The sequence below is a fragment of the Acomys minous genome (assembly GCF_964271855.1).
Source record: "Acomys minous genome assembly, chromosome: 4".
NCBI classification, from domain to species: Eukaryota; Metazoa; Chordata; class Mammalia; order Rodentia; family Muridae; genus Acomys; species Acomys minous.
In genome coordinates, this window is record NC_140486.1 from 116,867,415 (window position 1) to 116,881,470 (window position 14,056).

Consider the following 14,056-nt stretch of genomic DNA (forward strand, 5'->3'; position numbering starts at 1 on the left):
TCTTCTGGGGCCTGCAGTGTAACATCTGACTATAACCACAAGGGGGCACTCTGGGTAGCTTGTCGGCGTTAGTGGGTACAGGTTCTTAGGCTGGGGCAGTATGACGGTGGAGGCATTTGGGGGCTTGGAGTTCTTGCAGTCCTCTGGCTCCACGGTGCAAAAGGTCCTCTTGGTCTCAAAAGAGCTGTGTTGGGGTGGAGGCCCACCCAGCCCACCTGTAGAAGTGGAATAGCTGGGTCAAGGCTGTTTGCAGAAGGGAGGATCACTAGGACAGGAAGGATAAGACCCCAACCTCTGCGGGCGGGGGGAACACTACACTCTCCATCAAGAAGAAAAAAAAAAAGCTGGCCTAACAGGACGGTGCAGCTGAATTGAGAATGCCTTTGTATACAATCTGGTGGACAGGCCACAGCACACCTGAAAGCAGTGCCAACCTTAACTTTAGGTCCCTTCACTATTTTTATTTTTATTTTTTTAGCTAGGATCTCAGCAGCCTAGACTGGCCTCCCACATTACATATACAGCTGAGGATGACTGGGAACTTCTCACGCTTTTGTCTCCGCCTCCCAAGTGCTGGAATTCCGGATGCTTTCCGTCTGGCTGGGTCTTCCTCCCTCTAATCCTTGTCTCGGAATGATGGCGCCAGCCTTGGAGTCCCTGCAGTCTGAAATGGGACCTCCACAAGGATCCCATGTAGTGCCAGCTAAGAGGGCCCGTGGAGACCTGAGGGGGGCCGCTGCTAAAGAAAGCCATGCTTCAGCGTTCAGGCTGCACCTGTAGCCTGCTCTCCACTCAGCTTCTCCTCTCACCTGTGGAAGGAGGGCTGGACCACCTGACCTGCAAGTGGGGAGCGTGAATCAGAACAGCTGGGCACTCCACAGAAGTAACACTACTGTCACACCATCTGTCACACACTATCAGAGCAGGAGGCAGAAGTGCGTCTCTCTGGATATTCCCTTACGCCTAAAACCCCTCTTCCTCAGGATCTGTCCCCGCCTCCTGCCTATAGATAGCAGGACGCCTCTGCCCACACTTTGTGTTGGTCCTGATGCTGGACAGATCAACCGTTGAGCAGCCTTGTTGAGCTATCCTAAAATGCCCCTGCGCCCTGCGCCCTGCGGCCCTTATATTGGAGTTTCGAGACAGAACTGCGTTCATCAGTGTGTCTTCAACTCCATACATGCCCCAACAACAACAAAAAGCACACTCTAAAATATGGCCAGTACAACTGACAGCTTCTCACTGTGCTTAATTTGAATCTAAATGGCCACACCTTTATGGGCTATGTGCTTGACAGCAGTGTGGTTTCCCAAGTCGCTTTGCACCCTATGGCTACTGCACAGGCCAACTGGAGAATTCAAAGGGAATCGCATTAGAGGGACCACAAGAATCGTTCCCGGAGTCTGAGGACCAACTGGCGGTGTTGTCGCTGGCGTCCCTGGGACAGTGAAGGTCCCGCCTCCAAGGCTGTCCTCCTAGCCGTAGCTGCAGAGCGCAGGCAAAGGACGCACAGCATTTCTAAGCGCCCAGTCTAGCGTTCTGCTCCGCCGCTCGCGCCGCCTTGGCGCACAGGCCCGGGGTAGCACACAGCGCCCCCGGCGGCCGCCGAGTCCAGCCCGAGCGGGGCGGCGCACGGCGCGGGGCCGGGCCGGGCGGCTCCCGGCGCGACTTCCTGTTGTGCCCGCGCCCCGCCGCCGCCGCCGCCGCCACCGCCACTGCCGCCGTAGCCTTCGCCGTCGCCACCGCCGCCTGGCCCCCTCGCCCACTGCCCGCGGCCTGCAGCGGCCGCCGCCCATGGATTTCACCTAGCGCCGGTGGCCATGGCGGCTCAGTGCTGCTGCCGCAAGGCGCCGGGAACCGAAGCCGCGCCCGCCCGCCCGCCGCCCGAGCCGCCGCCCGCCCTGGACGTGGCCTCGGCCTCCAGCGCGCAGCTCTTCCGCCTCCGCCACCTGCAGCTGGGCCTGGAGCTGCGGCCGGAGGCGCGTGAGCTGGCCGGCTGCCTGGTGCTGGAACTGTGCGCGCTGCGGCCCGCGCCCCGCGCACTCGTGCTCGACGCGCACCCGGCCTTACGCCTGCACTCGGTCTCGTTCCGCCGCGCCCCAGCCACCTCCGAGTCACCCTGCACCTTCGCCTTCCCTGCTCCCGAGTCCGGGCCCCCGCTGCCCGCCTTCGCCGATGCGCCTGACGACGCGGAGTCCACTGGCTGCCCGCTGGCCTTCAGGCTGGACCCGTTCACCGACTATGGCTCCTCGCTGACCGTCACACTGCCTCCCGAGCTGCAGGCGCACCAGCCCTTCCAGATCATCCTGCGCTACACCTCCACCGACGCCCCCGCCGTGAGTCCCGCCCGGTGTGGGCACCAGGCCTGTGGGTGGTCAGCGGGGCTCAGCAAGCACCCCTCACTTTACTGCTGGGTTAGATGATGTTAATCTACACCTTGCTCCTGAGACACCCACAGAATGCGAGGGACAGCCTGACCCAAGAGTCCTTCCCCAGGTGGCTGCGGTAATTCCCAGATGTTGCCTGCAAGTTCTTAGGATCGTTGAGTGGTGCCCAGGTCCAGGCCTGGTGGACAGTGTTGATACTGTTGAAACAGCATGTTTCTCAGGGGGTAGGGAAGGGAAAGACTTCCTGTCAGGTCAGGTGTTATGCCCCTGTCTGGGTACGAGAGCAGCTGCTGGTGGGGCCTTGCTAAGCCAGCTGCAAGAGACCGGCACTTGAGTGTTGTGGGACTGCCTGATACAGAAGGGCCACCCTGAGACATAAGCCTTCAGAGGGCTTTGAGGACAGCCGGGTCTGTTCTCTGGAACAGGGGACAGTGGGTGACAGAGAGGCCTTGTAGGCTGTGAGGCTTATCTTTGGGCTCCCTGCGCTGTATTGTGACATGCTGGGGCCGGTGTGGCCCGCCTCCCAGCAGACTCACAGGGCTCTGCGAGGTCTTCGGCACAGGGCACCTATCATCCCACAGGCCCTGATGGAAAAGCAAAGGGTGCAGGCCTAGTGCTGTGGCGGCACAGCCAATGGGTTTGCAGAATGGAGCAGGACCTTTGACTCCTGAAACTTGGTACCTCCCTCCAGCTCCCCAGGTAGTAGAGAGTGCTCATGTGACATCTACCATGGATACCTAGTGCACAGGCAGCTCCACAGGGCCCTTGCAAAGTCCATCTGTCACTGCCTGGGGAGCCCAAATGAACAGGCCAGGAGCCACAAAGGAACAAGGTGACGTCTGGGCAGATAAAGACCAGATGGGATTCACATCCGTGGGCTTCCTGCACCCTTCCTGGAAGTCTTGACTAGGGCCTGCCACCTCTCCCCAGAGTCTCTTGCCTTGTACCCACAGCTGGTCTACCGGGTTCAGCCTCCAGCTGCCGTGGTAGTGTGTGGCCTCTGCAGGTGTTAGGCCTATTCCTTAGCATGCCCGGTGAAAACTGAGGCGCACTGCCTGGCCTCTGCTTGTGCATATGTACTTGTTCTGCCCACTGTCAGGAGAGTGGTAGGAACAGAGTCCTCATTGGCTGCAATAGACAAGGCCAGTGGACAAGGTTGGCCTGATGTATGGGGCTGTGGTTGCTCCAGCCAGGGAAGAGCTGCATGGTCCTCATAGACTGGGTGGCTCCAGGGTAACAAAGCCGACCCACACCCATGGAAGCAGATCGCCCTCTATTCTCAGGCGCCTACTATGGCACATGAGCATTGAGCATCTCAGAACTCACATCCCTGACTGCCCTGTGCCTAGTGAGGATGCAGCAGGAGCCATGTAGGTTTCCCAGGAGCCCCTGACAGCAGCTCCAACTCGGGGGGGGGGGGGGGCGGGCAGAAGCCCCTGAGAGCAGCTCCAACTCCGGGGGGGGCAGCAGTTTGTGAGTGCTGCAGATTCTAGGGCCCCTCTGTACCCCAGCCTTTCATTCCCACCCCAGCAAGAACAGTTGTTTTTTCTCCTTCCCCTGCCCTACAGTATCTGAAGTTGGCTAACTCATTCCTTATCCACCAGACCACCAGCCGCTGTGCCCTGGGGCAGGAGACTCCCACCTCTAAGGCCAAGCCCAGTCCCTCTCTCTAAGGGTAGTGTTCTTGGTGCCTGGAAAGGCAGCCTGCCCACTGGAGCCAAGGCATGGTTGTGGAGCCATAGGGTGAGAAGCAGGGCTGAGGGGTCAGTGGAAGAAGAGAGGGAAGTGCTGCGGCTGAGGGATAACCGGTGTAAGGAGAGACGGTAGAGACTGAAGGGCATTCGGGAGCCTGTCCTCCCAGAGTGGACCAAGAACCCACGGTCTACAGGCAGACTCCTTCATTCAGGTCCCTGCGTCCCCGGCTTCTGGAGGCTGCATTTTGGAGCTAGCTCTCTAGCGAAAGAAAGAAAGAAAGAAAGAAAGAAAGAAAGAAAGAAAGAAAGACGCACCTGCAGGTTTGCTGTGGGGAGAAGACAGTGGTAGGGAGAGGTCCATGAACGCTGGCAGAGGCCTGACCAGGTCTAATATGGCAAGCTACCCACTCAAGTCTCTTACCTATTGACAGGCAGCCTCCTGAGTGTGGAGTCTGTGGGGGCAGGCATCAGTATCTGAATGTGACAGGGCAGGAATCTCCCCTAGGGCTGGGGTCTGTGGAGTAGGCATACCCCCAGGTCTGTGGGGCAAGGCATTACTCCCCAGATGTTGAATCTTTGGGAAAGGCACATCTAGGATCTATATGCAGACAGCACCCCCAAGTTGGGGGCCTATGGCATAGGTTTCCACCACCACCACCACCAAGGTCTGGAGTCCGTGGAGACAAGCCTTCCCACTGAGCTCTGGAGTCTGAAAGCAGACATTCCTCTCTGGGTCTGGGGTCTATTGAATAGCTCCCACACACAGAAGGTCTGGGGTCTGTGGGCCAGGCAACCTCATCCGCACATACCACAACGCCTTATCTGGAGTCTGGGAGGTGTCAACATGGGTTCTGTCCCCCATGACGATAGTCAGCCTTGACTGCACACACTTGTCCACTCATGTGGACCCATGTGCCCTTGATCACCAAAATGAAACTATGTTTCAACAACCCTGTTGTCCAAGCAGGGCACAGTAGTGTGGGGGCAGACATAGCTTTGTAGTTGGGGCTCCTCAGCAGGGGCAGGACCATGGCCTGGATATCTGAAGACCCAAAATGTCTCAACAGCCATGGCTCAGGAAGGAGGTTGGCTAAGCTGGTGACCTTGGCCCTGAGAGGGCAGGAGGCAGGAGGGTGGGAGAGGGAAGAGGGGGGCAGCAGTTACTGGGGATTGCTCTTTGCTGCAGCCCTTCCCTCTGGTCACTGGCCTTAGAGGCCCTCCCATTGACACTCCTGTCATATGAGAGTATATCCGGTCTCCACCCAAGCCTCACAGGCTGGCCAGCACTGGGGCTGACTCCCTCTGTACCAGTGTAAGGAAGCACTGGTTTCCCATGATTCCCTGCTCCTAAGACCAGATTGGCTACTAGCCTGTGGGGGGATTCGAACCCAGGTGTTCTGACCGTTTCTCAGTTTCCCTTTGGAAGTTCAGCTAACGCCACCGTGTCGGGCGTTTTCTTCTTCTTTTCTTTTTTATCATGGGCCGGCCCCAGGCATATGACCTCCTGTCTCAAACAAAGCTGGTGTCTGGCATACACAAACTGCCAAGGAGTGTCCCAGTGGGGCAGGCGGAGGATACAGGAGCAGATGTGGGCCTGTAACAAACACAGCAAGGCCCCTTCCCAGCACCCGTTGCCCCCCGGGCTCTAGACATAAAGCCCTGAACCAGGTGACAGTGTCTGCTTCTGTTTCACCTCGCCCACAGATCTGGTGGCTGGACCCAGAGCTGACCTACGGCCATGTCAAGCCTTTCGTCTTCACCCAGGGCCACTCTGTGTGCAACCGCTCTTTTTTCCCCTGCTTCGACACGCCCGCTGTCAAGTGCACCTACTCAGCTGTCGTCAAGGTCAGGATCACGGTTGGGGTTGTTTCTGCCTCCATCGGGTACTGCAAGAGGCTGGAGCTTGCAGCAGGCCCGCAGATGGGCTCTGGCCCACCTCCTCTGTACTGCTAAAGGCCACTGTCTTCGTGCGACAGTCCTGCGGAGAAGTCAGAGACAGGCCTTCCTGAGGTCAGGTGGAGGGACCAGGGCTGCAGTACTGATGAAGACATGGTGCCTGTTAATTGGTTTCCAAGACCTCTAGACGCGTAGGAATCTGGTGGGGATTGTTGAGACATAGCCTAAGCATGGCAGCCTCCAGCTGGAGCCGATTTATGGTTCCAGTGTGTGGTCCTCTCTAAGGGACATGGTTCCTTGACCCAACCTGTGAGGCTATCTGATAAGAATATGAGGGCTTCCTCGTGGGTATAGAGTTCCCCAACCTGGGTTGTGGTAGTTACCCCCTGGGAGATGAAGGGCTCCCTGATGGGACCATGAGGTTCCCATCACAGATAAGGGGGTCCTCTGACCTCAATTGTGGAGGCCCCTATTGGAGATGAGTCATCCCTCAAAAGTGCGGCTCCCTTTCCTGGGAGGTGGGTGTGTCGGTAGACCGCCAATCCTCAGCCTAGCCCGTTGCAGGCCCCGTTAGGGGTGCAGGTGCTGATGAGTGCCACGCGGAGCATGTATGTGGAGGAGGAAGGCGTCTACCACTTTCACATGGAGCACCCCGTACCCGCCTACCTCGTAGCCCTTGTGGCCGGAGACCTCAAGCCAGCAGACATTGGGCCCAGGTAAGGCCCCTCTGCACTCTGCTGCACTGTCCTGAGCAACTGTGGCTCAGGAGGCCAGAAGACGACAGCCCGTGCACGTGCCTCTTCACCCACTGTCTTCAGACATAAAACTAACTGACCCACCCAGTGCCCTGCCAGCCATGACTCCCAGGGCTAGCACACAACCAGCTGTCCCCTCCTGTCCTTACCAGTTCCTTCAGTTCGTTGACAAAAGGGCCCGAGTTTGTCACGCAGTTCCCTACTGATTGTGGGAAGGGCCACATCCAGGGAGCAGGGCCAGGCAAGGTAGAAAGGGGATCCAGTAAGGTCCAGAGTTTTCAACCTCGCTTCACCTTCTCTCCCTTGTGACAGGAGCCGCGTGTGGGCCGAGCCATGCCTCCTGCCCACAGCCACCAGCAAGCTATCAGGTGCTGTGGAAGAGTGGCTCAGTGCAGCAGAGCGATTATACGGGCCGTACATGTGGGGCAGGTATGTCCTGTCCTTCGCTTTTCCTGGCTGGCTACACTCTTTCCCTCAGAGAAAGGAGTAGGGTTGGGCTGGGAACTACCTGTCTGACCATGTGTTCCCTGTCCTCTGTCTCCGGGGAAGGGAGTAATACCACAGGGCTGGGCCTCAGGTGGAGAGTGCAGTTGTGGGTGTCCTGAGTCACGAGTCAGAGCCCCACCTCCATTCCTCACCCTGTATCTGCTGGCACAGATACGACATCGTTTTCCTGCCACCCTCCTTCCCCATCGTGGCCATGGAGAATCCCTGCCTCACCTTCATCATCTCCTCCATCCTTGAGAGCGATGAGTTCCTAGTGATTGACGTCATCCACGAGGTCGCCCACAGCTGGTTCGGTAATGCTGTCACCAATGCCACTTGGGAGGAGATGTGGCTGAGTGAGGGCCTGGCCACCTATGCACAGCGCCGCATCACCACGGAGACCTATGGTACTGGCTGGAGCAGCTATGGCAGGGGTAGAGTAGCCTCAGGCCTTCTTGGGCACCAATTGCAAAGGGGCGCAGAGCCCTGTTGAGCCTATTGGGTGGTGGGCGGAGAGTGAGAACCCTGCTATTGGTACTCCAGCCTCCCTGACCTGCACCTTTTCTCTACTCTGACTCCACTCAGGGCCTGCCTTCACCTGCCTAGAGACAGCCTTCCGCCTGGACGCCCTGCACAGGCAGATGCGGCTTCTTGGGGAGGATAACCCAGTTAGCAAGTTGCAGGTCAAGCTAGAACCAGGTACCCTCTTCTCCAGGCTCATCCCTGGGAACCCATGTATGGCATCCCCGGGCCCTCCTTTCCTGGCTGATCACTTCTCCTTCTGGGCCTTCTCTACCTCCCCATGCAAGGCTGGGTGTCCATAGCCCCCAGGGAAAAGCTCTTAGGTGCCTCTACCTGCCACAGTCCATAGGGTCTGAACGCTGGTTGCCATGGGGGCAGAGCAGACTCCATTACTGTGTCCCCAGGGTGTTGATAGCCATGTGAAGGACTGTAGCCTTCCCCCTGGCCTGCTCCTCAGTTCTAGACCACTGCCCTAGCCCCACCATGCAGGACACAGGTGTCAAGTGGCATCCTAGACAAGGCGTTTCCCTGCAGGAGTGAATCCCAGCCACCTGATGAACCTGTTCACCTATGAGAAGGGCTACTGCTTCGTGTACTACCTGTCCCAGCTCTGCGGAGATCCCCAGCGCTTTGATGACTTTCTCCGAGTAAGCATACGGACCCTACCAACTCCTGTCCAAAACTTCTCCCAGCTGTTGGAGTTGACCTTTTCTGGGGAGAGGGGACCAGACTGGGGGCCTGGCCTGCTTAGGTACTATCCCGTAACCTTTCAGCAGGACCTGTGGGCCACCTGGACGGTAATGCACATCTTTAGAAGATGTCCTGGTGTGCCAGCCCTGCTCTGCCAGAGCTAAACACTCCCGGCCTTCCATGCCTGCTAAGGCCATGCCCCTCATCTCACAGGCCTATGTGGAAAAATACAAATTCACCAGTGTGGTAGCCCAAGACCTGCTGGACTCCTTCTTGGCTTTCTTTCCCGAACTGAAGGAGCAGAGCGTGGACTGCCGGGCAGGTGAGACCACTTACCCTGCTGCGGGCCCAAGGGCCGGGAACAGAACGGTGGCAGCAGCCGCCCCTCCTGCACCGTGTAGGCCCAAGGTCAGGATGATGAGAGAGTAAAGAGGAGTCTGTACACTGCCCGCCCCCCCCCCCCCCAGTCTAAAGGATCAGGCCAGGGAGAGGGGGACAGGAGCACCCTGGAGGAGGTGGCCCCTAGGCTAAGCTGGCTGAGCTAAGCAGCCAGTAGGAGAGGGTTGTGGGAAGAGCTGGGCAAAGCGGTGGGATTAACCCTGGGTCTGGCTGGCCTTGCTTATGTGTAGCAGAGGTCCCCTGAGAGTCTGAGGGCTCAGGGACCAAGGGAAGCACTGGAGGAGCTGGATATCCATGGAAAAATAGTTTGCTCGAGGGCTTCAAAGTCTAGGAATGGTGGCCCTAAGTTTTAGAAGGTATGAAAGTGCTCTGTGGGATTGGTGGGGGGGGGGGGGGGGCTCACAGTCCACGTGCTTCATTAAACAGTGCAGTGTGGAGCCTCCTCTGCCCCAGTTGTACACAGGACAGGCACATCACGGGTGTAGATCCCTTGGTCAGCGACCCAAGCTTTCTGGCCTCCCTGTGTCCTTCATAGGAGCCCCCTCCAATGGCTCCAAGGGGAAGGCACAGACTTCCAGGGAACTGCTCATATTCTTCAAGGGCTATAGGTCCTATAAAAGAGACCACCCACCCAGGGATATGCTCTGGGCTCAGAGTCTCCCTGGCAGGCTGCCCCAGCGGCCTTTCCCCCAGCCCAGGCCTGGTCTTCCTGCAGGGCTGGAGTTTGAGCGCTGGCTCAATGCCACAGGCCCACCACTGGCTGAGCCAGACCTGTCTCAGGGGTCCAGCCTAACCCGGCCTGTCGAGGCCCTCTTCCAGCTGTGGACTGCAGAGCCCCTGGAGCAGGCAGCAGCTTCAGCCAGTGCCATTGACATCTCGAAATGGAGGACCTTCCAGACGGCGCTCTTCCTGGACCGGCTGCTAGACGGATCCCCGTTGCCCCAGGGTGGGTCCCACAGTCAACAGGGGTAGCCTGGGAAAGGGATGTGGCTCCAGCCCGGCCCTGACCTGCCCACCACCCCACAGAGGTGGTGATGAGCCTGTCCAAGTGCTATTCATCCCTGCTGGACTCCATGAACGCCGAGATCCGCATCCGCTGGCTGCAGATCGTCGTCCGCAATGACTACTATCCTGACCTCCACAGGGTCCGCCGTTTCCTGGAGAGCCAGGTGCAGCTACATGCCCCGGCGTGATGCGGGGTGATCCTCAGGGGCCCCTCTCACCCATCAGACTCTCCACTGAGGCAGGCCAGGCATGTTCTGGAGATGGGGAACGGAAGCCATCAGGCCCAAAGTGAGATTAGAGGGGCCAGAGTACAGTTGAGACGGGAGAAGATGGCAAGACTAGTTCAGTGGGTGACATGAACTCCACCACAGGGGGGAATGTTGGGCATCACAGTCTGGGGGGGGGGGGCTCTCCACTGGCAGCAGCTGGGCTTTGGGCCTATAGGTATCACCTTTCAGATCTGGGTACGGGGGCCATTCAAGCTTCTCAGGCAGAGGCCAACATGCCCATTGCTTGCCCACCCCTTGCAGCCTAAACTCTAAGACACCTTAGAGGGAGAGGTAAGAGTGAGGCTGATGGGACACTAGCATGTGAGTCCAGGCCAAAGCCCTCCTGAACATCTGGGGCGCATCTGGATCTGGGTGGTGGACGGTGCTCAGGGAGAACCTGCTGGTGTGACCAGGTTGCCTTCCACAGATGTCGAGAATGTACACCATCCCACTGTATGAAGACCTCTGCACTGGTGCCCTCAAGTCCTTCGCACTAGAGGTCTTCTACCAGACGCAGGGCCGGCTGCATCCCAACTTACGCAGAACCATCCAGCAGATCCTGTCCCAGGGGCTAGGCCCCAGCGCTGAACCCAGCACAGAGCCCAGCACAGAGCTGGGCAGTGCTGAGGCAGACACGAACCCAGACTCGCCAGCCCTGCTGCTCGGAGACGAGGCCCCCAGCAGCACCATCTCTCTCAGGGACGTCAATGTGTCTGCCTAGCCTTGATGGTGACTGACCCTCGACCTCCCAGACACCAAGATTGTGCCTTTTGTGGTCCGGGCCGCCATGACTGCGCCTTGGCTCTGGCCACGAGCTCTGTCCGAGACCATAAGCCCCTCCCATTGGCTTCAGGCCAGGGGCCTGGAGGAAAAGGATCTTGTGTCCATTGAGGCCCATGGACCAGAGCCTACCCTGTCCCTGCTCTCTTGCCCTACAGGCCCCAGGGCTGGCCTATACCTACCATGCCTCCTGTCTCAACACTGACAGCCATGCCTCACCCTGGAAGCCAGCATCTGCTGGACACTGCCCTGGGGACCGTGACCCCAGCAGTCCCACAGCAACAACCACAATGTGCCTTACATGTGCCAGAGGTCCAGGATGTAGAGTCCTGGAAGTGTGCTTCCCTGTAGAACCCTGTGTCTGGCCCCTGGGCTAGAAGCCTTGCTTGAGGGACAGAGGGAAGAGGGGCAAGGACACGGCCATTTCACAGTGTGGGGGCAGAGGACAGAAGGAGAGGCTGACCCTCTCTAGCAGGCTTCAGTCCCTGCACCTGGAGTCCAGACCCCAGAGGTCCAGGGAAGGATGTCTACCTGGGTACCACTGGTGCTCTCTGTACCTGCTTGCTGAGAGAGACACCAGGCTGTGGGCTTTAGCCTGGGACCACTGCAGCAGGAACCATGGTTGCTGTCCCATTAAACCTCCACTCTGCAGACCTGACCTCCCTTTCCGGTTTGTCAACTCCCCCTGGCTTTTGCACCTACCTAGCTGTCAGGGGTAGGGCTGGAAGCGATGAAAACTGGTCATGGGAGTCCTAGTGATAGCCTGTTCGAGTAGACAGACCTCAATAAAGGCGGGAACTTTCCCTGGAGGCTGAGGGGGGCAGCGGGGGCAGTAGGTAGCCCCTTGTTCTCAGCTCCTCAGTCAGACCTTTAGGACCTTAAAAAGGATATTTGTTACCCTTGTTCTAGACTTTGATCTCTAACTCTGGCCACACATCTGCCTCTCGGCACTGGGGTCCCAGAGTTCAAGAGAAGTGTGGGTAACAGGGACTAACGGTGGTGCTGAGACTGAACTCCAGCAAGCTGTGGGGTTAGACGCCTCCACTCACAAAGAGAAACTCCATGTTCACAGGGTGTCGAGTGCAGCTCGAAGACAAGCTGATGACAGGGCCACCGTTGGGAACATTCGGTCCTCTGAAGCCTCCAACTTTGGCAGTATGCTGTGGCATGCCTTTTGTCCCAGCCCACTGCCAGACCTAGGCCCAGCCAACTCCATACATGGTCACAGGAGACAGTGAGGTGAAGAATTTGAAGCCTGTACCCGCTGTCCAGCCACCAGTCACCAAATGTCCCATTCACACTCCTTCCTTCTCAGGACTCTCCCCTCAGCAGATGCAGTCTGAGTGTCCCTTAGTCATACATCCCAAATGAGTCCAGGACTTACGGTCACCTCTCCTTTGACAGTCTCTGTGCACGCTGCTCATCAAGGCACTGCCTACGGCTCTACACTATTCAAGAGTGAGAACCACTCCTCAACAACCAGCAGGGGGCAGAGGGGACAACTGCAGTGGCACCTTGCAGAAGAGAGACCTATTATTACCTGATGGAAACAAAGACTAATTTGCTTTGGCTGCTGTTTTAGGCCATGGTGTCCGGGAAGGAATGGTGGTGAGGAAAGCTCAGTCAGTGACACAGTGGAGCCGGGGATGGGGGTGGGGGGCTGGAAGGCCAGGCCCTAGGGACCTTTTGTCACCAGCCCAGGCCCCTAAATCTCTTAAAGGCTCCATAGCTTTCAAAACAGCTGCATATGCTGATAGCCACGTTTTCCAAATCGGAGCCTTGACTGGTGGGTGAGAGACGCTTTCAGCTTTAAAACACAATGGGCGGCTCGGGGATGCTGTCTGATCCTAATCCCCACCAGGTGGCATGGCCAAGAATCAAGTGCATTCCATTCATCTCTGGTCTCTCGGGCCCAGGTGCCACCCCCCAGGGAGCCCACACCTGAAAACATCCACACAGTGCTCTTCCACAGAATTGCTCTTATCTTGTCCTGCCAAGACTGCTTTCAAGTCTGTTTTCTCATTTCTTTCTTTTTTTTTTTTTTTTTTTTTTTGATTTGGTTTGGTTTGGTTTTGGTTTTGGTTTTTTCAGACAGGGTTTCTCTGTGTAGCCTTGGTTATCCTGGACTCGCCTTGTAGACCAGGCTGGCCTCAAACTCACAGCGATCCACCTGCCTCTGCCTCCCGAGTGCTGGGATTAAGGGGCTGTGCCATCACGCCCGCCTGACTAGGCTTCTCATTTCTTTGTCACCACAAGTTGATTCCTTTGTGGTCTCTCAGAGCATTGATTCCAGTTATAGATGCCCCAATTGTACCCACACTGTCCTCCAACCACTACTTAAATCTGTATAAAAATCAGAAATGAGCTGGGTGTGGTGGCACACGCCTTAAACCCCAGCACGTGGGGAGGCGGAGACAGGCGGATCGCTGTGATTTTGAGCTCAGCCTAGTCTACAAAGTGAGTCCAGGACTACACACACACACACAATCCTGTCTTGACCACCCCCCAATCAGAAATGACAACCTAGGTAATTCTAGGTTGGGGTGCCTACCTAGAATGTCATCCTTGGTGTCTATCTGCCGTGACTCTGCATGCCATTAGAGGTATTCCGAGCATCATCACTTTCAACCACATCCTTGCATTTCTGGTCTGTATCCTTTCTCCAGTGGGCAAAGCTGGACTGCCTTAAAGCCTTTCCCCTGTAAATTCTTGCCAGGGCAGCCTGCAGCTGTCACTCGCTGCCAGTGCTTCCTGCTTCCTCCACTGTACCTACCCCACTCTTCTACACAGTTTCTGCCTTGTGAGCCATCACAGGTGAGCATCGACAGATGTTTTGTTTTCACGTCCCATGGCAAACCAACATTTCAAAACTCAATGTGTGCTGCCACCCACAGCCTACCCCACTCAATACCACATGTCCAGTGTCCTGTTGGGCAGCACCCCTCCTCTGGGGGGACTTCTGCAGAGACTAACTTATACCCCAACTACAGACAATGGTCAGGCCACACAGGGATGGTGGGGGTATGTTGTCTTTTTGCCCCCCTGGAGCCACCTAGGAATCTATGCCAATGGAGGGGATTTTAAGTGTTTCCAGGCAATGTGCCAGGGATTAAAAGGCATGGAGGGGGTCTTGCCTATAGTACAAACTCTGGAGGGCCATATACCATTTCTAC

At 57.3% G+C, this 14,056-nt stretch overlaps 1 protein-coding gene across 2 annotated transcripts; it reads left to right on the forward strand.

Annotated features, from left to right (window-relative positions):
- Nucleotides 1-1,671: 1,671 nt before the first annotated feature.
- On the forward strand, nucleotides 1,672-11,541 carry RNPEPL1 (arginyl aminopeptidase like 1). 2 transcript variants are annotated; one of them, XM_084780264.1, is made up of 11 exons: nucleotides 1,672-2,336; nucleotides 5,786-5,926; nucleotides 6,542-6,693; nucleotides 7,045-7,161; nucleotides 7,390-7,625; nucleotides 7,804-7,917; nucleotides 8,275-8,387; nucleotides 8,644-8,838; nucleotides 9,523-9,775; nucleotides 9,856-9,998; nucleotides 10,531-11,541. In XM_084780264.1, exons 1-11 carry the CDS (start codon nucleotides 1,821-1,823, stop codon nucleotides 10,822-10,824), a joined length of 2,274 nt encoding a protein of 757 aa, XP_084636390.1. In that variant the 5' UTR covers nucleotides 1,672-1,820; the 3' UTR covers nucleotides 10,825-11,541. The 2 variants fall into 2 exon arrangements, with proteins under 2 accessions (XP_084636390.1, XP_084636391.1); XM_084780265.1 differs by having other exon boundaries at nucleotides 8,644-8,752; nucleotides 9,545-9,775.
- The last annotated feature ends 2,515 nt before the right edge of the window (nucleotides 11,542-14,056 follow it).